General features: G+C 39.3%; 1 protein-coding gene across 1 annotated transcript in view; it reads right to left on the bottom strand.

Annotated features, from left to right (window-relative positions):
• The window catches only part of csmd3b (CUB and Sushi multiple domains 3b), a 409,385-nt gene that overhangs the window by 143,015 nt on the left and 241,233 nt on the right, over positions 1-25,137 (bottom strand). The window contains exon 6 of the mRNA XM_030063400.1: positions 21,394-21,506. Within this exon, the coding sequence (XP_029919260.1) occupies positions 21,394-21,506 (113 nt within the window). The remainder of the gene's footprint in view (positions 1-21,393; positions 21,507-25,137) is intronic.

Genomic DNA, 25,137 nt, shown 5'->3' with positions numbered 1-25,137 from the left:
GCCAAAAAGATAGAGAGAGAAGGACAAGAGGAGAGAGAGAGAAAGTGAGAAAGCAATGACTTCAACAATAGCAGTATTCAAGGATTTTGTTTATTTCAGAGGCTCAATCACTCTCTCTCTCTCTCTCTCTCTCTCTCTCTCTGTCTGTTTCTCTCTCTCCATCTCTGCCACTCACTCAGGTATTTTGCTGGAAGGCCCATTATATTGTAAACACAAGCTGGTAAAGGAAATTGCAGCTTTAATCAAAAAGACAATGATGCAACTGTGTTATCAAAGCATTCAGATAATGGCACAAAAAAAGGAAAAAAAAAAAAAAAAAAAAGGTTCTCTTAATCAGTGCAAATCAAAACACAAGAGACGGCAAACTGACGGAGGCATTCCCATCTGCACCAGCCCTGTTTGGTAGCACATCTCACATCGTTTTGTTACAGAGTTACCACTGTTTGGCTTACAGGTTTTTTGTTGTTATTGTTGTTGTTGTTTTTTTGTTTTTTGTCATGGTTGCAGAGATAGAGACAGAATAGAAGTGAAAGCGATTGGAAAACGACAAGAACAAAAGAATGGACAATGTCGGAGAAAAGTGAGAGGTGCATTTCAGTCCACAATTCACAAAACATTAATAATAAAAGTGATTACCACAAAACCCCCCAGAGTAACGACAATTGGATTTAGATGTGATTTTGTTGCTCTACTCCATCGAAATTGATGAACACATCAACATCATCAGCATAAATAATGAATACATTAGAAACACAAATATCTTGTCTTGAATGACAAAGTACAGTGAAAAATCACCTTAATGAATGTCTGATATATTGTCTGACAGGCGTCGTTTTCATAATGACCTGATTAATCCATTGAAGGGTGACAAATGGCAGATGAAGTTAATGTGCTACAATTAGCCTAATGTTATACAATGGCTACATATATGCACATACATCAGTGGTATTATGTTTGCTATGGTGACACTAAATCATATGTATTTTCTGCCAACAATTAGCCTAATGTTATACAATGGACAGATGAATGCACATATATCAGTGGTATTCTACTTACCATGGTGACATGAATTAATGGGCTGCATACACACTCAAAACACCAAGGCTCCTTTTACGCCATGTCATGTTCAAGTGTGTGAGTGTGTGTGTGTGTGTGTGTGTGCATGTGTGTGTGCATGTGTGTGTATTAGCTAGACAAATCTCCATTTTGTAACAATCAGCTGGTACAAATTTGTATGTTGTTTTGGTTAATCAATGAGTCAACAATAGATTTTAATAAGCTTGTTGAGTGGAGGATGAAAACACATCAGCGCCGCAGAATATGTGGGTATGTATGGCTTATTGTACACAAATTAGTATATTAGCATGCTATATTTATAATTTTTCACAGTTTAGCATTGTATGCTTATTAAACATTGACAACATATATCATAATCATCGACATGCATATTAGGTCATATGTTCAGCAAATAGACTTATAGGCAAATAGGCATAACTGCATTGCGAAAGAGAATGTTATGTTAATGTGTTTTTATTTTAGGAATGCTAATATATAATGTATTTAATAGTCAGTCACGCTAAATGGTGTAATTGGTTACTAAATGCATTGCTCTGGGAAGCAAGTGTCAGTGACAGATTGGGCTGTGTTAAATAACACCAGGACATTATCACTATTCCTCATATTTTATCACAGAAATATGTCACTGAACCTGAAGCACCACAGGAGGCTTTTGTTCCTCGCCGGTGGTTAATGAGTCACACCTGGTCTGTATCCACTTGACCCCAGGTGTGGCTCATTAACCACCAGGGAGGAGCAAAAAACCTGCAGGACAGCGAGGGCAGCTAGGAGCGGGACAGAGAGGCTAAGCTCAGCTGTAAAGTGAAAACGGTAATGCAGAAGGTTTCATCCAAAAGCAAGCACATAGTAAGTCTGCCAAAAAGATGCAGAATGTGTCTCTGATGGTTGCTGATGATTCCATTTATCTTGCTTCTTGCTCAGGCTCAGCTCTGAGTATCCCTCTGTGCCGACTGTGGGCGGTAATGGATGGGGGGATAGGACATCACGGCGGAGTCTAATTAGCTAAGAAACTTCCTATCACCTGTTGGAACCCGCTTTGTCCAGAGGGTTACATGAATTGAGAAAGACTAACGAGGAAACAGCACATGAAGAGCATACAAGTCTACATAGCACAGTGCCGCTCCTTTCCATTGTAATGAAGCCTATCGTAACTCAACATAACGTGACATTAGCTACTTTACAGCTACAGCTGACTCCGAGTAGCACCAGCGATGGTCTACAAGCAACACAGCTCATCTCCCAGTCATTCCCTGCACTGTGTTACATGGGGTCAACACTTCTGCCCTGAAAAAGAGTCTGTGTTCATTTACTAAAGTCATAGAGGTTTCTCCATCACAGGTCCATTATGCTAACCCCCATTAAACACTGATTAGGCTCATTTACTACAGATTTCTCACAGCCATAGTGGCTGAGAGTTTTTGGCTTTCTTTACACCTGGGATCACCATGCATCCTGTGTGACTGCACAGTGCACAAATGCACAAAAATAGTTGAAAATAGAAGACATTTGCATACAATCTGGATATGAGACATAATGTTAATGTCAGGTGTAAAGGGGTAGATTTGATTAAAGGACAGTAATTTGCGGCCTACGTGTGTTTAAAGGCTGCGTGTTTGCTCACATTTGCAATGCTTTCACCACTCTCGAGGTGAAACTTGTATTTGACATTATGATGAAAGAAAGCCATAAAAAGCCTAATTTTCATCCACAAGTCAAGCCCATTATGAACAAATGCTCTCTACATTTTTAAATAATTTTCATAGTGTATCATTAATGAGAATCCTCCTAGCAACTCATATATCTCTGCTGCTTATGGCTGCCTCTGAGGGACATACACAGCTTTGGACAGCATAATACTCTCCCCAAATTATATGGAGCATAATTACATTGGCACTGTTATCACACAGGCATAAACACTTTCACTAACGTATGCAGAAATCCACCACACCAAAGGATAAAATATAGTATTCCACCAACTGATGTCAGGATCATTAAAAATCAGGTACATTATCTCTCAGTTCCGTCAGATAAAAACTAAAAAGGACATCTTTTAACGCTGGTCATTTGCAAAATGTATGAATCACTAATATGTGGTGATTTCACGGCCATAATACACCACATTTCATATTTCTCACCTTTTCTTGTGTTTTTCATTCCCTCCACCAATATGTAGGAACCATTAGAGATACTGTAGCTGTACTGGAAAATGCAGCCCCCTCACAAAGTTTGGTACACTACGTCTCAGGAACATAGTGAAATTGGATAGTTTGGTCTAGCTTTGTGAACATTAAAACATGTTTTCCTGTATAAAAGCTAGACAACAAAGACTCAAGCCTTTGTTCTGCCACTGCTTCCACACAGAATTCATGTCTGCAAATGCCCAAACTTTGAGCCATTAAAAACAAAACTGATGTTTAATTTATGTCAAACTGTTCAACACGCCTAATGAGTTTTGAATGGGCTTTCATAAGCCATTGCATTTTGAAACATCATATATCCATCTATCTGTCTGTCTGTCTGACTACCTGTCTATCTATCTGTATGACAGCCAAGGAGAGATCAGATCTGGATCACAAGGAGTTAAATATCAGAGTTTAAATGTGTTTTCTCCCTGTTTAAGCAAATCTGGGAATCTGGGCCAACAATACTTAAAAATCAGACCAGTTTTTGCCCGTGCAAATTCATTCACTGTATCAAGCCCCTGTTAATATGCATCATAAAACCTGTCCTGTGTGAATATGCATCACAGTTAAATATGCCCATGTTAATATTCTAGCCTACAAGCAGCAGTTCTACTGCAAACAACAGATGGAAGGGCAGATGCATTTAACTAAACCATATTTTTGAACTAACAGATTACGTATTGAACAAAACTATATTTTACTTGTAACAGTAAACACAGAGCTGAACTAAATTTCAACAGCAGCAGAATACACAAGGAAGTAAATCCCTTTCCACTGCTAATAAAATACACCCGCAACCACATTTTATGAGAAAAGGGAGACTGAAGCAGGCAGTTGCAAACCAAAACAAAACTATATTCCCAAATTACCACAATACACACCAAGCAAAACCAAGTTCTAATGCTAAAATCTACTCTACCCAGTTACCCTAGGCTGGGCCCAAATGAATCACTTATTTTTACCACAATAGCATCTGAATTTCACGGATCTTAAGTCTGGCAGACACGTTCTCCAAGGAGCCGACTCGAGCATACAGACATCGAGCACTTTGATTGGCCTCACCAGCTCCTGGACTGCTTGCTGTTTTAATGTACCCACATGAGGAACCTGTTTCAGTGTACCTGCATGTTTGCTGTAGTGAACGGTGAAGAACGATCCAGACCGAGGATTGAAATACGATTTAGAAAAAAAAAAAAAACAAAAAAAAAACACAGAGCTCCAAAGACAGCCGTGTCTGCCTTGTTATTTTAAAATTCAACATTCAAATTCACACGGCTAAGAGGCGGATATGAATCAAAATGGAAATGAGTGATTCATGTGGACGGATCCAGGCTGTAGTGTTACCCCGATAATGTTTGAGCGGTTGGAGCTGGTTTGGTTGGCTGTTCCAGTCAAAGAAGTGGTGAAGATTCTTTGATGTAGCTGACAACTACTCATAAATCTTAAATGAAATAGGCTGAGCTGTAAAGGAAGGCAGGGTTTCTAGGATAGATAGCTACATCACAACATCTTTTTTTCAAGATATGTAGATAATGCTTTTTTTTTTTGTTGTTGTCTCAGTTGCTTCAGAGGCATGAACGGTGCATTTATTAATCGCACATGTATACTATTTAATATGTGCATCTGTGCGTGCCGGCGCCCTTTTTCTCTCTGCCTCACTCCCTTCCAAATGATTTATGGACCAAAAATGGAAATACGCCATGTGATGTAGTTGTATTGTCGTCATGGATATACCCTACATTTGTGTCCTTTTGCTTAATTTGTCATGTATTTAATCAATCAGTCAGCACCAGAGATCATGGTGCAGAATTATTGCACTATTGCGCTTGTAGCTGGCTCTGATTTTATCTGTGTAGAAAGTGACTACGTAGGCCTCATACTCACCGCACACATCTACACCTCAACAGAGTAATGACACATCGCCAGATTGTGTCTATACAAACCAGCTGAATTTATTAACCCGAGTCCATTCACAAGTGCACTTAATGATCTCAGTGGTAATGGCCCTTTAGAAATAGCAAGCGCAGAGTACTGAGTCAACAATGAAAACCGGTGCCGCTGAAATACATGCTCCAAAAATAATATAAAAGATGATAAAGGGGCAGTTTGTAGATTTATGAGCCCATATCAACCCCCTGAGGCCTACGGTGTCTCAGTACTCAGTTTGACTAATGGTTCTTTAGCCATGGCTGACAAGGAAAAGGACTTGGGGATTTATTTACACAAAACCATGTTTTTCATGTTGGTAAATGGTATATTCCCTATATTCCTAAGAGTTCTCTGTGTGGCTCGACTGTAATTATCCCGAGCAACGCACAATTAGCATTTCGAGATGTGTGCATTGCTTTGATCACAAGTGCGTTTTAGACATTACGACAGCCATATCAAAGAGAGCCTGCAGTCTACAAAATCCAATATATCAGCCTCCCTGAGGGGTATACTGTCTCACTACTCCAGTTGAATAATGTTTCCATACCAATGGTTGACTGGAGTTTCTATTGTACTGACTGACTGATTTTGTTGCCATAGCATTGGTTGACTGATAATGCCGTCAGTTGTTCATTATGAGCCAATCACAGCCCTGCAGACACAGAAAGTCATGAATACGTAATGAAGAGAGATGATGGAGGGATGTGATTGGTAGGTTTTGCCGCAGGGAAGGAAATAGATTGTTCATACCTGACACACGCAGAGACAGGAGACAGACACAGGCGTGCGCACACACACACACACGCACACATAGACATACAGTTGTGTAACTGCACACACACACACACACACACACACACACACACACACACATTGTCGCAAACACACAAATAATAAGATGCACACACACTGACGGATAGAACAACTGACAAAATAGACAAACACATACACAGAACGTACAAAAAGAAACACACACACACACACACACTTACAGTATAGGCACACTAGTGCAGACAGGGGTGAGGTTAGACACACACACTCATGCATACATCAACACAAAAACATACACAGGTGCATATAAAGACAGAGAAACACACACAGGGGCATATGAACAGATGCATAGAAACATGTAGACACACACACACACACACACACACACACACACACACCTACTAAAAACTCAGACACAGCACACACTCGGAGCCAGGTGTTGTGGACATTAGAGCACAGGACTAGAGAGGTGTGTGGACAGAATACATGATGAGTGTAACTCACAGCATTTTCTATATCCATGCCTAACATATTCTCCGCAGGGGATAATTATTCATATTCAACCCATAGAGAAAAAAATAACAAACACCAAACAATGATGGAAAAAAAAAAAAAAAAAAACTATAGTAAAAAATGGAGGGAAGGTAAGCTGGCTACTATTTTGAAGTACAACTTTGCTTTATATATTTTCCATTACACTCAAAAGAAAAATGTATTCTACACACCGTCGCATGTGGTGATTGAAAAAATAAAATAAATAAATAACACCAGCATACTCCGTGAAATAACATATATTTGCATTTAAGCGAGCTGATAAGCACTCCTACTTTCTTTCACTGCCTTATTATAATAATTGTTCAATGGCCCGTTCAGCAAGACACAGAAAACATCAGAACATTGTGACATTTTCAGTATGCTGATGTTGAAGGAAAGAAAAAAAAAAAAAGAAACAGCCTCCTAAATCATTTCAGATATTCAATGTTGAAACAGCCTATTGATTTTGAGTTGCGACTGAGAATTTTAAAAGGACAACTGTTGTGGTATGACTGACTGAAGGTCAGTGGGAGCTTTCTGGCCATCCTCTGCCTCCCTCATCTCGCTGGGCCAGTTCCATCATGTTTTGCCCAGGCCCTCCTGGATTAGTTCCATTATGGTTTAACCAGGCCCGGCTGGATTATTTCCAAAACCTCAGACAGACCTTTCCTTCAGGCTCCAAACAAACTAGCCTCCTGCGTCTCCCTCTCTCCCACTGCTGGCCCTTTAGACACCTCTTCCTCCCATTTGCCTGCATCCACATCATCGTCACTGTTATTATTTAGTTTCTCAACGGGCTGTGTGAGATTAATCATGAACCGAGCAGTGTTAATTCTGGCAACAAGATGCTGAAAAGGAGGGCAACAGAGAGGCAAGCCCTGGCATATTAACACTTCCTCACCCAGGAGGGCTTTCAGTTTTTCACAATTTTTGAAAAAGTTGCATTTTCAGTGAGCAAAAAAAAAAAAAAAAAAGTGTTTTTATGCTGTAGGCTGAGGAAAACATTTCCAAAGTATTGCAACAGTTTTTCAAAATCTCCTACAGAAGAACTACAGAACTAGGGAAACTTTAGGGAAATTTTCTACCATTGAGAGTGCTGCACTGCTACAATTAGTCCATATTGAAAATCTGGCCAATCTTGTATTAATAAACTAATTACCTAAAACTATGCCTTCCATGAACATGTTTTGAAACATTTGCATGAAGAATTTTAGTGCTGATTTACTCACTGTTGGTTACATTGTATTGCACTGTGTATTAACCACCTAAGCTGTATTTGTAGTTCTTCAGTGGATTGGTATTTTTGTTTGATGACTGTACTATAACCAAAAATGTAATGGAGGGTAGGTCCATAAGGTCTCCTTGTCAGTATACTCTCTCAGCTTGGTTTGCAGACATACTGCTGAGAGGCTTCAGCACTGCTGTAGCAAAAGGGGGTGCCAGCAGGGTGTGTTAGTGAGCAGAGAGAACATCATGCAACTGAAGTGCTCATGTTCAAACACACACCCTGCTGAAATGTCCTCGAGCGAAACACTGAAACCCTACCAGAAAGCCTCACCTCTGACCTCCCTGACAACAACAGAGGAGTGTACAACATTCATTATGAAGGTCAATATATATTAAATACAAAATCAACAATTATAAAAGCCAAAATACAAATACATTAAAATACATTTATTGCACATTTAGGAAAATATCAGTGTCACACTACAAATTATTCATTGAAAAAGTCAAATATCCATTGACACTATAAAAGCCATCATGTTTGTAACTGATGGCATTCATAGTGTACATCACATTTGATAATTTTCTTTCTTTTTTTTTTTTGATAAATGACAAAATTCACTCAAAACAGAATGGAAGATTTCACTAGGCATCATACAAGAAAAACAGTCAAATTACACATTACAAATGTGTTAAGTAATTTAACTAAAAACATCACTACATATTCATTACAAAGTTATCCATTTTAAAACATCACTCCTCTGATGTTTGAGAGAGAATATTCAAACAGCAAGCATGCGGCGATAAGGATCCTCATAAGACCCTGCCTCTATTTTTCTCTCTGAACCCCTCCCTCCGCCGTCTTTCACTCTACCCCTTCTTTCTAGTGTGTCTCTGCCTCCTTTGGCAACATCTTTGAACACTGGTGATCACAAAGAAATGTTTTGTTTTTTTCATCTCTAATTAAACCTGCACTATGTAAGTTTCACATGAATAAAAAACACAATCTTTCATTTTGCAGAAAAAAAACACCAACAAAAAAACGTGACATTCTGCATCTCAAGAGACCCAGCTGTTTATGAGATATAAGACAACTGGGTCTGGTATGACTGTATAAAAGAAGATAAAATGCACCCAAAAAAAAAGAAAGAAAGAAAGAAAGAAAGAAAAAAGAAGGAAGTAATAAGGCTGATAAAGAAGCTACTGTGGGGCCACATGGAGGGTCAGAGAGATGTGACCACAGCCTCGATGGATTACGTCCAGTGTAATTTCCTTGAGGATCTGAGTTTGTATCTCACACCACTCAGACACATCAGCTGGAACCTACAGTTGTCCTCATGGCCCTCGATGCTCCTGCTTGTGGACTCAAACTCTGTAACACATAATTACAGTAGTAGTGGTGACATAAAATATGAAATTGTTCACCACAAGAAGTGTGTAAGCTGTCACAATGAGCTTAGAAAAAGTTATATCTGGCTTGTGTTTCATTCATGTAACTTGCTCCTGCCACAATCATACAGTACTCGTCATATACATTCTTACACTACAATATGACAGCTTACTAGCAACAACTCAGCTTGTAATGATATCAATTAGCTATGTTATTCTTGATGGCTGAGTAGAAGTTTCATGCTTGCACTTGCTATGGTCACATTATGTGGTCTACCTACCATTTGCTACTGTTTTCACATGCTACTTTATGTTATGTTACATTGGTCTTTTGTATTTCACCAGTAACATTCATGTCATAATTAACAAAAAAAAAAAAAAGTAGATTTTACTCACCTCACTGCACGCCATAAGGCTTTACTCCCATATTTCCTCCTTGTTGACTTCACTGCTTGGCTTAAATCTCCTGGTGATGTCATCAGTAAGTGACGGCAAAGCCAAAGTGAAGCAACAGAGTGGCCACCGCACTGCCAACTTACATAGTATTGCTTTAATGTTTTAGTCTTCAGCGAGATTAGGTTAAGGTTAAACTTTTAATCAGAATTTTGAGGAAAACCGACATCTCATCTTTGCAGATTTGCCAGAGAGTGAAAAACATAAAAACCCTCTCTCCCCTCTTCTGTCTCCTGCTCTGTAATGTTGTGTTCATTAATAAGGGCCGGACATTATTTCTCAGTGTTCAGACTGAAATTCGTAGAGTAAATGGAACCCCTGGCAACTATTCAACTGACTAGATGTCTGGCTGGCTGACCAGCTGACTGGCCGCCCGCCAGGCTGAATGGCTGACTGACTGGACACTCTAGGCATTTACCTGACACTGTTAACCAAGCTACTTACAGTAAGTGCAACAGCAGAGTAAAATCCTGATTGACTGGCAGATTGACTGAGTGACTTAGTACATGACAATTACAATGTAGGTATTTAGCAGGGGTCTGGTGTGCAGGATGTGCTTTAGTAGGTTCAAGCTCAAGAAATGCATGCTGACTGTCTAACTGAATGACTAAAGTAACTTTTTTTTTTTTTTAATACAAGGGGTGGAGGTGACAAAAATCTAATTTAATGAATTGAATTGATAAATTGAACAATCTGCAGAGTGTTTGTGGCCATGTCATTTTGATTAGTATTTAGATGTGAATTATTCATGCACAGCAACAGATGACCTTTATGGCAACGTTGCAGTGAGTGTTGAATGAAAGGAAGTTTTGAAATTATCTGTTATTTAATCACACTGCCTTTGAATTTATCAGCCCACCTCACAGTTATTTACTTCAACTTTTTTTTGTTTTTGCACTTTTGTTGTTGAAAACTATTACCAGTAACATCTGAAACTTAATGTGTTTGGTAGCCTTTGACTTTTTGTGGGTTACCCTTCTCTGCAGAAAGAGGACAAGTCAGACAAGTATATATACAAATGTGTCACATAAAACAGCCATCATGGAGACTAAATAATAGATGTGGACGTGGTCTTGCATGTGGAGACACTTTTCCCACAATGCAATGCAGTACACGCTGCCAAATTCAAGCCAATCAGCCTATCAGTCAGTCAAATGGTGCTCTCTCTCCCCACATACTGAGTGATGCTGACTCGCCCTGTAGTAGACTCACAGCTTTGCAGCTATAGTGGGTAATCTACTCTATTAACCATGTGTGAAAAATTAAAGGTGAATATGTTAGTTACTACTACTGTTGCATTGCAGATGTGGAATTTATTAAGCTTGCCCAGAGGCAACGTAACAGTGTTCTCTCACCTCATACTGAGTGATACTCCCTTACCTGATGCTGCATTGGCTTGAAGTAATAAATAATGAATGATCGCATACATTTGACTATATATAGATTTTTATCATTCAATTTCTGTTACTCAGCATCCCTGCGACGTTTGGCGACTCTAATGCCTGATTTCTATTTTTGAGTGGATGACTAGTTCACTGACGGGCTTACTGGCTGGGTGGATGGACAGCTGACTTAACAAGATGTTAGACGAACTAGCCGGCTGTCTGAATGACTGGCTGAAAGTGGCCGGTTGGCTCTTTTCCCCAACTCCCGTTATAAATAATTAGAAACAGGCAAAACGGCTTCCTTGTAAACGCATGACCCTGAAAACTATAAAAGTTGACCTATTAAATGGGGAAATTCACTGTGAAATGGTGGTCTCATACGTTACTCCTGTGCTCATTTGAAATTCAGTGTTTATTCTGGAACATGGTTCACTGGTTTCTAGTTCTGACAGATGGCTGTTTGCGCTTATAATTCCTACTTAAACCACTAAACTATTTTATAGTTAAGTGAAAACACATTCCTTGTTGCAGGTGCGGCCTGGGGGTGTATTTGCAGGGGGTAGAAGCATAACACACACTCTTCTGCCTACCCTGCACAACCGCAGTCGTTTATCCTCGGCCAAAGAGCAGCAACCACAGGAGCAGCTGGATTTCAATACTTCGCTCAAGAATAAAAGCATTGCTCATTATTTTCCTCACAAAGGTTTTCTGAGTTTGTCCAGGAGTTCAAACCTGCTTCATGTACCTCAAGCAGCAGTACCTCAATCCTTGAGGTACTGCTGCCCCATCAAGGAAAATGTAATTCACATGCAACGACAACAACAACATCCAAAATCAGATGTGCTGTTTCTGTGTAAATTAAGTCTTGAAGCCCCACTCTGCAATTGCAATATTGTTGGTGGAGAAGTTCTACAAGCTTGTCTTCTCATAGGGATTTAATACCTGTGGCTTATTTTCCTCTACCTTACAAAATATAATGATGCTTTGGAATGCAGGATGGAGTGTATGTGATTACATACTGTCTGCCCTGGTATATGAGCTTACATTTCATGAATTTTACATATATGTTAAGCCTGCATGGTTTACTGAAGACTAAAAAAAGGATTACAATGTTTGGTGTAACAAACTAAAAGTTAACAAAATTTTAAATTCAATCTACAAGTCAAACACTTCAAGGAAAAAAAAAAAAGTAGTAATAAATTATATGTTGTCTCTTTTATTTGGCCTATTTCTTCAGCCCCACTCTGTCCCCACCCCTCCTCATGACAAGTACAACATATCTGAACTGTGTTTTAATGAGCCTGGCTCCCAAGGTGAGAGACTTCACCCGCTCCATTTCCATCCTGGCCTCCAAAGTACACGGGGAAGAGCCTATAGTGTGCTTCATGACTGCAATAGTTGAATAATTTCTGAGAGTCCTTTAACCATGTCATAATGACATATGAAGTTTCTATCTTAGGGCAGAGGGTGTATTTAAATGTTTCATATTTGGTTCCTTAGGTGAAAAGCATCTGCTGTAAATTAGAAACACTGACATACTTGAAAAATTACTGAGCTTCAATTAAACATGGTAAAGACCAATTAGCAGTTGTAGTTGTGTTCAACTATGATGGGGGCTGAAGGGGGCTTAAGAATAATGAATAATATCTAGAGCAGTCTAAATTTATTGCAGGACAAATTATCAAGTTAAAAAGAATTGTACTGAGATGAAGTGTAAATATTGAAGGTAGTCCTCTCTGTTCAACTCTGCTCTGTGTAGGCTACTATACACACTATATACATGGCACACTGATTAATTTATAGATACTGGTGTTCCTGAGTCATTTCCATAGATACTGACAGCTCTGATCCAAGATCAGAGGAGGATGATGTAAATTACATAGATGAGGGTTTTTTTTTTTTTTTTTTTTTTTTTTTTTTTTTAACCAAAGCACTATATGTCCCTGCATGCAATATTTGAAATGACATGGTAAATTCCCATAATTTATGTCTGAACATTTGGCCTATAGCATGTTTAAAAACACTGCTATTGTGAATATTTTTTAAATATCAATTAAGCATGCAAATGGCCAATTAACTGTTAAATTCTGTTTAGCTGTGTAGAGGAGCTCCAGGCTTTTTATTACTAAATGCTCTTAATAGGCTTTCCCTGCTTCCAAAAACACAACCAGTCATTGCTGCCCCCCTTCTCTCTCTAGATTAGTCTACAACAGACATTTACAACAGCAGGACATAAAAAAAAAAAAAAAACTCTAAGTATTTATGTTTAAATATTTAACCAAAATTCAGTGCCAAACGATTAGCCCCCCAGCCAAACGATATATCTGGTTAGCTCTTTCGCTTTCTGTATGTTTACCTGCTTCTCTCTGTGTCTTGCTCTGTCTCTGTCTTCATATGTATATATATATATATATTTATATATGTTTCTGTTTCTGTGTCTCTCCCTCTCTCTGCACCCACCCCCCATGCCTCTCTGCATACTTGCATATACATCATTAGGAGATCATTATTAATTCATAACTTCATAATTTGGGCAGCAGCAGAAAGAGACTCTTTTTATGTGCCAAGACGCTGACCTATAACACACACACACACACACATACGCACACGCACAGAGAAAGTGAGTCAGTCCAGCTAGTTGGCAGCACCTACAGCCAATCCTCTCCCTCAGAGGTCTCATCGCAGAGTCTTATAAACCAAACTAAACCTGCCAAAGCATATTTGTTTATTCTCTCAGAGAAAAATTTGGAATTGTTTCGTGCCACTAAACTATACTAACCCAGCCCCAGAGCATTGCCACAACAATTAATTCTCCTGCAGACAAGTAGAACACAGTGGAAGAAAATATAGTGAAGTATTCTAGGGTGCAATTGAAAAAGTAGAAAAAAAAGAAAAGAAAAATGACTCTGTGTCCACCAAAATGGTTTTCCTGAAGCTGGTGTGGTTTCCTTATTGTTTGTGATGGGAGCATCACGTGTTTATGTGAGGAGTGTGATGCGGCACTGAGTGCTGGGAGCCAAGAGGTGAAAAAAAAAATTCAACTTTTGATAAAATGCTGCACTTGACACGACCACTTTTTAGCTAACAATGGCTGAGGCGCTGGACAAATGCCACAAAGATCAACTGCCCCATCCTATGAGTTCACAAAAACAACTAATTTGAGCAGAAACAGACATTGTTGATAACTGAATATCCATGTCTTTTGAAGACAAGACTGCAAAAGCATGCGCTTGCAATGGACAAATGAATCATATCTTCCACATATAGTCTGTGTCATAGCAATCAAAAAGTCTCACGGCACCTCCAAGCGCTCTCAGCTGGACGTTTTCAGAGGAGCACCCGGTATTATCAGCTGGGAACAAAAAACACTTTGGTGGACATAGCCCCTGAAGCAAAAACAGCTGGAATAAAATGAAAGTAATGAAGTGGAGTTGATGAGCTTCCCATGAATTCTAGGAGTAGAGTGCAGTATAAATAAATAATAAAAAAAAAAAATGATATATTCAACTAATATTTCAACATTTCCATGTGTAACAGATTTGATTTGTATGTGCTTTCCATTCTTCTGGTGATTACACACCTTTCTGAAGTGTAAAACTGATGGTTCATCCATAATCCAACATTTCATCACTGGGATGTTGCCAGTCCTGCCACTGACAATAATAATGTTGTAAATGGGGCAGGCATGAGTTGCAGTGAAAGTTGCTGTGAAGTGCTAATGGAGTACTATTGATTTTTCCTCACTGCTTACTGACACTGTTGACACACATTTCCTAAAATGTATCAGAGTTATTTTAATATATATCAAATCTATGTATGCATGTATGAATCTATTTATCTGCCTATGTAAGTAAAATCTAACTCAAGTGGAAGGAGCATGTCTGTCCTTTACTTTGGATGAGTTGTTTGGATGAGTGGTTCTCTGGAAAGCTGCAATACCGGAGGCCAAGCAATTGTCTCATCCCAAACATGTTTTGAATGGGCACTGCACTAGCAGCTACATAATCTAAAACCATAGTGGATGACTTCATTTTCTCAGGGACAAGTAGGGACCGGGTTTTGCGCAGTACAAGCAGACTGAAGGGACATGACAGTAAAGAGAACCAATGACCATGCTGCGAGTTAAAAAATATGATAGGTACGGTTTATTGAGACGTATTATTCAATTATTTTATGACATTTTTCAGATCAAATTGTGAGACTTTCAAATCAGCAAGTAAGGCTCATATTGATCGCATCATTTTCAGTCTCGACTTTCTTCTCTAGATCTGCACCCAACCCAACCTCCTGCCACCTCTTAATAACCAGCAAAGTAACGGAGATGATTGGCAGGAAGTGGCTATCAATCATAACCTTGTTAGGCAGCTCTACTAATTAATCAACTAACCTATCAGACTGACACCACTCATTAACATGTTAATTAACCTTTTAAACCAATTATGATCAATTAAGCCAATTAAAGTAAATCTCAAGTGGAGTGGCCGATCTGTCAGTCAATCAATCAATGAGTGTTTGAGAGAGGTGAAGGGAGGAGAGAGGAGACGACGATAAGGAAAGGACAAGACGATTATTGTGATGATGAGGACGAAGAGGAGCAGAGGAGTGAGGAGGGAGGAAGGAAAATGAAAGGAAGGGAAGAGAAAATGAAAAAGAGGGTGAGGAGAGAGGGTGGAGGTTTAATAAGAAATTTAATTTAAATTCTTAAAAGCTCCTCTCTCAGTCTTACTATAGGCTATGTGTGTATATATTAAGAATAATTAAGATGATTAATTCATTGACCATATTACACAAGGTAATTATATTTTGTCTTTTTGCATATTCCCTATAACAGGATAAATTCACTCTTCAGTCAGTTCATTTAGTAAGCAGTAACTGTTTTCAAAAAGGAAACATTTCTAGCACTTCTGGCATGAGTTGTCACAGGGGCCATCATATCCAACTTATTAAGACTTTCATAGCCAGAGATTGAGAAATAATTCAGAATAATTCAGTGTTAAATCATTTGTAAACGAACTGCAGTTTCAATTTACATTTCTAAATGGCCGATTTAACTGTGAACTGACCCCAGCCTTGCAAGTGGAACATGAGGCTAATACAAATATTGACAGTGGGCTGAAGAAACCCTGTGTGTACTGAGGAAACCTTGAAACTTCTCCTCACTGCTGATGACAACAGGCATTGTCTCATACTTGTTGAAAATGTTCCATGCGCCTGAGACCGAGCCAAACTGTTGCTCTAACATTGTAAAATGTCAAGAAAGCTTTGGCAACAAAGGGAAAACACAAACAGCAGTTTTTCTTCGACTCAAAGGTACAAGGTTTCTGTATTCTTTATCGCACTATGCCTGCCTTTGCTCTGCGTTTTGTGATTCTATGTTTGTGACCTTTACGCTTTTCTGGTTTAAGTAAGTAAGTAATAATTTTATTTAAGTGTCGTTCACCTGTGGTGCCAAACACTACACGGTAATAACCAGTCTCATGATGAATCAAATCATAATGTACAGGTCCGAACATTATAAAAGGGAACATTTGCGAGTATTGAACTTACATGGCAGATATTAAATAACCTGCTATGATGGATGGATACACTGTTCTCTGTCTTTGCTGTCATAGCACTGTGAGTCCTGTGTAGCTCTGGTCAGACACCATTAGTTTCGCAGAGGTGTGTGTGATTTTAGTCAGTAGTTTTTGGATGTGTGTGCTATGAGTGTGTGTGGCAACTACGCCACCCCCACACATTTCATATTTAATCCTGTGTGAATTGGCCACTGCCACCACAGATGGCAATAATGACATGTCTGAAATGTTCTGAGAACTAATCCTGTCCGAATAGCGCTGATGTCTGTAGCACTCCCTGGCTCCTTTTCTTTCTGACTTTAATAGAGCCTTAGGTGATAACGCTGCCACATTGGTGGGATTTAGACGGGAAGAAGGTTAAAACTCCTCTAAGAGAGCGAAACAACCATTAGGAGTGAAAAATAACACAGCTAGAATCAATTTAAAAGGACGTAAACACACTTATGGAGTTGATGTTTTTTTTGGCCCTTAAGTATGGTAGGCTATATGTATATTACAATACATTTAGAGGTCAAAAAATAATGATAATAATCCCAGCAATTATGAACAATAATTTGACATTGGTTTGGTCATGATTATAAATCCCCAAAGCTGCCAAAGGCAATTTTTCTCATTTCTGTTTCAAAGGTTGCAAATCTTTCTGCAAATGTTATGCAAGGTAACTCTCTCTGATCGTCTCTGCCTGTTTGAAGGCAAGTTCAATAAGTTCAGGTAAATTTCTCTGCGAAGGCAATGACAGCCTAAGTCAGCAAAAGCACTGCAAGAATGGGCAAATAACCATAATTACTGTCCAAGGCACCAACAATATTACATGGTGCAGGGAGATGCACAAAAATGGAGAAAGACGGAGAAAAAATAGAACTGGAGGACGGAGAAAAAATAATGACAAGAAAGGAGCAGGAAAAGAGAAAGATGTGTTGAAAAGTGAAGAAGAAAATGTGAAAATATGGAAAGAGATAATAAGAGGGAAGAAGAGCAGAGTACAGTGAAGCGCACTGTCAAAAGAATTATTTTCAACGTATATTTGAGAGTAGCTTGCGTTGGTTTAAACACATTTAAATAATGACACACAGCATCAATTTAAACATCTTGTGTTGAAAGCGTGTGCTATGCTACACTGTACTCTGTGCTGAAAGGATAATTCTGGTTATTTCTTATTTTCTCGTTTCTACCATCATGGCAGTTGATTACGCTCACATTTTCTTGATTTACAGGCTTCACTATAGAGCTTTACCTAGCTTCAGTTCACCAGGAGCATTGCTGGCCAGTACACACCCAGAGGGCAAACACAGTCTCTAACATTAAAACTAAAAAGCCAGTAAAAATCGATCTGTTCGATATTAAAATACATGCACTGTACTGAGATCTGTCTACATCCCATTTCCAGTCATCAGTTGCCTGAAATACATATTTTGCTGCCTTTCTTGCATGTTGTGTGCATTAATGCTATGGACCACTGGTTGTGTACCAGAGGTCGCGTTAACCGAATATTTTCCGTCATTGACGGGTTTCTTTAAACGGTGACGGAAAAATCTGAAGGCCATCTGTCATTTTGACAGATTGCAATTCACACCCCTGACCACTTGGTGGCAATGACAGGGCAGATTGCAGCCCGGCGCCGTGCCAGATCTCCGGCGTACCGGTGTGACTGCAAAAAAAAATGTGGGTTCGCCCAGCTTTATCTAACAGACATTTCTCTGGATCCAATAGAAGCGTAGCTTTCGTTCTCACAATAAGCCTACTAGCCAATCAGAAGTAGGGCGGGGGCAGGACTTGGTTGTTGACAATCAAGCGCTCCATGCACCGTCGAAAGTGAGCCTTGTTAGCCTTCAGTGACGCACATAGGCAAATATGTCTATGGTGACGCACTGCAACCCACAGGATGGACCGCAGGTTAATGAAGCCCAGGGAAGACAGCAAAGACGTCTCTTACACCGATGATGTCGGAGCCGACAGGATTCGGCATGCCTGCTTTACGTATAGATATCTCCTAGACCGTCTAAGACGGTCTAGGAGATACAGAAACTTTAAAAAACGTCGGAAACCGGAGAAACGGAGCTTTGCGCCTATATACAGTGCCATTACGGAAACTTTAAAAAACGTCGGAAACCGGAGAAACGGAGCTTTGCGCCTATATACAGTGCCATTACGGTAACTCCGTAGGACTACTGACACTTCGACCGTCAAATCACAGAAGAGTCCCCGGTGTGTCACATGTTTGTAATATGAGCTTCTCAGTACTGTAACTCCTGAACCAATGGTGCAATCGAAAAAAAATCAGACGGTTTCTGAGAGCAACCAACCGGAGCTTTCCGATGGTGTGCAAAAGCACTCACTCATTGCACAATTCTGACAATTCTACAACCATAAAAAGCAAAATAAATCAAGGCGGATTTAGTTTAATTGCAGGGTTAATAAGAATAAAAGGCGATGGGCTTGGATAGAGCAGAATGGGCAATGTGGCAATAGATAGTTACAAGATAGTTAATATTTCAAATAATGTATATATGTTATATGATGAAATTTGCCGCATACAAAATGTCGCGGCAGTTGAGTGGCAGAAGTTTCTTTAAAAAGATACGGTTTGGATTTAATGTTCAGCTAACTTTGGACTGAATATTAATTAAAAATGAATGAAAATTAAATGCTACTGAATATGTCCTTATCATTTAAAAAAATAAAGTGACTGGTAAAAATAGATTATGACGGGATTTTTATGACCGTGTCAGTCAAAATGACAGACAATGAAAAAGTCTAGCGCGACCTCTGTTGTGTACACACACTAGTCGATGTTTTGTGAATCAGGAAATATACCTTTGACCTATGGAGACAGGGCTGGCCTCCCCTTGAAATTCCTCACACTCCATTGTGTTGTGATGTTAAACTGGGGAGCCGGGGAAGGGAAATCCAATCCAGTGTAGGGTTAAATGGATTGAGAAATTTGTGGTATTTTATCCCCAAAAATGTTTATGAGAAAACAAGTGGTGTAGAATTCCTTCTTCAGTAATTTTGATGCCAGTAAAAATCCTATCAAGCTGTCCAATTTCCTCTAACAAATGTTATGTCTTGTTTATAAAACTGACTTGTCGCCATTTGAAACAATCATAATATAAAACAAAACACCGTATTTGTATATGATATCATTCTGTTGGTAAGACAGTTATTATATTCAAATGAACATTTAATCAGCAACACAGAGTGTCTGAAACAGCACAGCGAGAATTTCAGTACCTATAAAAGAATATTTGATTGTTCTGCATTTGAAGCAACACCTTCAGATTTACTGAGATTTTATCAAGGAGTTGATAAGCGAATAACCATTTATCACAATGTGATTTTATCCTAGAGGGAATAAAAATATGAATAATTATATTAGGACACAGAGTAGCAACAGCGGGTGTTGTCACTGTGCCGTACCCCCATGTTCCTCGCATTTATGCCTCTTCAACCCCTTAAACTCTCACATGCATTTACACTGATGACACAGGTGACGTCAGCTAAAGTGTGTGAGGGCTGGATGGCAGGGCTTAGTGTGGACATGGAGATTTATATGACTCATGACCTTGCTGATAGGTTTTACAGGCTCTGATGAAGGCAGCACAGGCCGAAACGCATCGGCATTACTCTTTTGGTTGGCCAATAAAATGCAGTGTTAACTTAGTAATCTGCCATACTTATTTTTTGGATGTGCTACCTTTATCTTTTATGCATTTTTTTTTTTTTTTTTTTTTTTTTTTTTTTTTTTTGTATAAGCCATTTTATTTTAAGCAGTGTGAGTTAGTTGGCAAGTAGATCACTCAGGTACTCTGATTCTGCATTCCTGCCACAGCTGATTTTCAGTAAATGCAATCTACTTATTGGGAAAACACATTCATATCAACCTGGTGTCACAAATTTAGACAGTGTGTCAAGACAAGCAGTAAACATAGCAGGAAATCTAACAAAATTGGCAGAAATATTCAAAATCAAAATGAGCAATTATGTTCTCACTAATACAATACCATGTACAATAAAACGTATATATCTATCTGCTGTGGTCAATTTATTGTGAATGCAAGTCAATAAATGTATGTGTAAGTAAACAATGGGAGGAATACTTTTAAACAAAATCAAAATCCACTAAAAGCAACACTGAACAATGCTAAACTATTATCAAATGGACTGTTATATCTGAAATGTTCAGTCACAGTGTGTGACATTGTGCCTGAAGGCTTGTTCAAATCATTTTTTAGGATTCAGCTGTGTGTGTGTGTATTGGACAACAGCGCTCCTAACTACCTGAAGGTGTGTCGAGCTCTAACATGAAGTAAGTTGTAGATGAAGTTTGAACACAATGATGATGATGACAATGCCCAGGTTGAAAATAACCGGAATTATCCTTTAAAAGTACACAGCCTTCTTTTAGGAGAAGATCAAGCAGAGATTTGAGTCAAAAAGACAACAGGGGAGGGTCGAGAAATAAAAATATAAACCATCACTGTTCCAGTGTGTATCAGTTGTTCCAGACATTCAGCTCTTATTATCACTGCTGGGAGACAGGGACACAGCCAAATGAATTTCTAAATGTTTTCCACCAGTTAGAGTCTGTGTCAAAGAAGCTAACTCTGTGTGTGAGCAGCTAGCAGAGAGAGAGAGAAAGAGCAGGAGAGAGCGGAGACACACAGGGAGAAATAGTAGCAAGAGAAGAGACAGGGAGACTGGAGTCAACAAACATAATTAAACCAAGTTAGAGGCAAGATGATGCGGGAAAAAAATGTCAGTTGGAAAGAAAGAAAAAAAAAAAAAACAAAGAGGAAAAAAAAACTTAGCAAGAAAAATTAAAAGGCAAAAAAAGCAAAAACATAACCCTCAAAATAACTGTCATTATCTTACCTTGGTAATGTGCGCTGAAACCACGGTAACGGTGGTTGCTATCAGTTACAAAATGCAGACGAAGCCAATTCTTGTTGCTAACGATGGGAGAGGGGACATTGCTGCCTGACAACCTGAGAGAAAGACAGAGAGAAAATTAGCAAGATATGGTATGGATGCACACACATGTACACACGCACACACAAACACGCGTGTGTGTCTTTCAGATTAAAAAAAAAAAAAAAAAAAAATGGTCCAAGTGTAAAACTGTCATTATGACAGATCTTAAAATACTGCAATCAGCCTTGAAGAGAGGGATAGCTCAACATGTGAGTGTGTGTGCATGTCCATGTGTGTGTGTGTTTGTGTCTTAGACAGAGAAAGACATAAAGTTGCAGTTGCAGCAGTAAAAAAAAGCAAGTTATTACTATCCTTTGGGCCAAGGCTTCTCAAAGTCTGCACCCCGATATGCAACCACACCGAACAACAAGTCAATGCAGACCCAGCCCGAACCTTGTGTTATGAATACAATACATTATGAACTTCACCTTGCATGCATGCCTGTCATAAAAACATATTTTGCATATATTGTTGCTTTAATAGTGTCATTTCTTGATATAGACTTGAGGACTTAGTTAGCTTATTTTACCTTCCTGCTCACTTGCTTTATGTTAAAACTGACATGAACAAATGCAAGTTGTGTTGAAGGGGCGATCTTTCCAGACTTGACGCTCCTTCCCACATGAGGTGAACGCAGCATGGGTCCGACATAACGGGCGCAACAAAACTGTCCAAGGACAGCCGCTGAAACGTCAATCAAGCTCAGTCTGTACACACCCAGACAGTCATGAATGGAAGCCTAATCAGCAAATACGATTGAAAATACCCGTGTGGGTGCCGAGGGACTCTAAACAAAACTAGCTGCCTGCAGGGTAGCAAAACGAGGTATTAAGCCTGGTGCTCGTACTGTAAATATAATCCAATTCACAGCTCCTTTACCAAGAGTCACTACTTGGCTGATGAGATGAACGAGGCAGAGTGCCACATGGCTTATGGTTGGCTAAGTGAGGAGTGTTAGCTCATTTGGCAGCCATGGAGGAGGCGACCGCCTTCCAGTCAACACTCAGGGAACAAAGGACCTCTGAGCCTAGACAACTTCAGATTTATACAATTTAAGTACGATGTCTGTTGGCACGAATGTCTTCCCATACATCTGCCATTTGATGCATAGTTTTCATCTCATAACATTAGCCATTAGCAACTACTGCTGCTTGTTTCCTATTATATTTTCTTGTTGTGTTTTGCAATGATTTCTGTCAACAGTTATTGTAGATATTTTTGTCACATCTCCTAGGCAATTACATTTAAGAGCAAGGCGCACACACACACACACACACACACACTCTCAGTAATGCAGAGCATAAAGTGGGTTGCCCTCTCATGTACGCCTGTCTCCTTCCATAAACCCCTGCTGTTAACCTTCGTAGTCCATTAATACACGCACACACACACACACACACACACACATACACATACACATAATACCTGTACCAACACTGGCACCCTCTAATATGTAACAGCAGTATAATCTGTTAAAGGAATAAAAGTGGAGCACCTTTGCAGGGAACACAAGAATGCTGAGCAGGTGTTTTAGAAGGTGGGTCTTTGTGTGTTTGCTTGTGCAGAAGTTTAAGTGAGTGTGTGTGTGTGTGTGTGTGTGTGTGTGAGAGAGAGAGAGATAGAAAGAGAGAGAGAGAGAGAGAGAGCGTGTATGAGTGTATGTGTGAGACAGAGAGAGAGAGGGTCACCTTGTGCCCTAGATCAGTAGGATTCTCTGATGTCTGCTATTAGTCACGCACACACTCTCTCTCTCTGTCCCTCTTACTTTCCCTCTCTCTCTGTCTCTCTCTCACTCTCTCTCTCTATAACACACACACATACACACACACATATACACACAAAGATGTTTCAGATATAGATACACTTATACACTTATATTGTTTTATATATTTATAGCAGCGTATAAGCACAAAAATGTGTGTGTGTGTGTGTGTGTGTGTGTGTGTGTGTGTGTGTGTGTGTGTGTGACATGATTCATATATAAATGTTCTCAATAAACTGAGAGAGGTCTCTTTTTTTGGTTCACACAAAGGGAAACAAACAGCATTATTAAATGTATAATGGCATTCTATATATCAAATTTGCTTCGTTTGGATCATTATTGCTGTTCAGTGAATTCAATTCATTTTGTTCAATTCATTTATTTTCATTTTAGCTGCATTTACTCTGCAGTGTGCAGAGTACACGTAGTTTATGGTGAGGGAGGCAAAAAAGAGAAAGAGAGAGAGAGAGAGAGGGAGAGAGAGAGAGAGAGGAGACTGCTGAGATTTCCTATATACCTCTTTATTATTGCATTCTATTCATGTTTTCTATTACAATAAATAATGCATTGTACGCTCAGAAACACAAGTCTCAACCTTGTAAACTATATTCAGAGTGACTACTGAAATCAACTACATATTCAAATGGTAAAATAGACTACAACATTGCGAATCAATGCTGAATGACTCATTGTATTAGCTGGGTGAGGAACTGAACGGTAAATTCAGATGGATAGATACTGGAACATTATGCGGGATAATAATCACGGACATCTCAGTGCCTGGATTGCCAGAAAACATTTGAAATGTCAACAGGCAATCTATTTATCAGCAGGCATCTGAACAAAAGCAGATTACCGCAAACAGCGGGGGAAATATGAAAAATATATAACTAAACTGAAGATGATTACAGCCAACATCACCAGGAAATCTCTTTTCGCTTGAATGTCAATGGCCTGGAAAATCCACATGGAAACCTTCCCTGATAATGCTACACTCATAGCAGATTCAATTATGTCCCCCGATTGTAGATTCCCATCTAGACCATGCAGACCCCCAATGGACCAAATCCAAAGTAATATATTTTACATTGTTGTTAGCATTTTGTTTTGTTTTTGTAAACTTCTTGATGTGCCTGTCGCCAGACTGTAAAATGGCAAACTTTGTAATGGCAAACTTTGTAATGATGAAAAGCATAGAGCAAGAAGGGCACGAACATTAGAAAGAGCCTCATATGAACAAAAGCTGGTCTGTTTGCATCTAGAAAAAGCCACTGTCAAGGATCTACTCTGAAAGTAGAAACTGTGCCATCTGATTGCAGGTCCTCCTTATTCTGTTTGTAGGTCTACATCTCTGACTCGTCTCTCTCTTCTCTCCTCCTCTTCCCTCTCCCTTCCTCCTCTTTGTGTCTCCTCTATGAATGCATTCTCTCTGTCTCTCGCATATTATTCATATTTACAGCCCTTAATTCACTTCCTGCGATGACATCATTACCCAGAGTGCATCATTAAGGGTAGAGTGTGTGCATATTCAATCTGTTCCAATATTAAAACAGGAATTAAATCATAAATCTATACTGATAGCCTGCGTGTGTGACGTTAAAATATCTTTCAAACTGCTTGCTCAAGCAGCACTTAACAACTCAGAGCAGCAGGGTGGAAATATAATTAGATAAATCTCTGTATAGAACTGTGAGCGGCAGTAGCCTGAAGGTTAGAGACACAAACTGCCGATCAGAAGGTCAAAAAGTCTGATTCCCCGGAGCAGCTGGAGGTTGTGGTCGTCGTAGGCTGCAGTGGAAGTTGGGACAGGCCAGCAGTGTTGTGCATGAACGGATTAAAAGAACAGCATTTATTGAACATGATCATATTTTTGATGAATGGTG

The sequence above is a fragment of the Myripristis murdjan genome, chromosome 11, assembly GCF_902150065.1.
Source record: "Myripristis murdjan chromosome 11, fMyrMur1.1, whole genome shotgun sequence".
NCBI classification, from domain to species: domain Eukaryota; kingdom Metazoa; phylum Chordata; class Actinopteri; order Holocentriformes; family Holocentridae; genus Myripristis; species Myripristis murdjan.
Note: the sequence above shows the minus strand (reverse complement) of the source record. Positions and strands in the feature narration are given on the sequence as shown.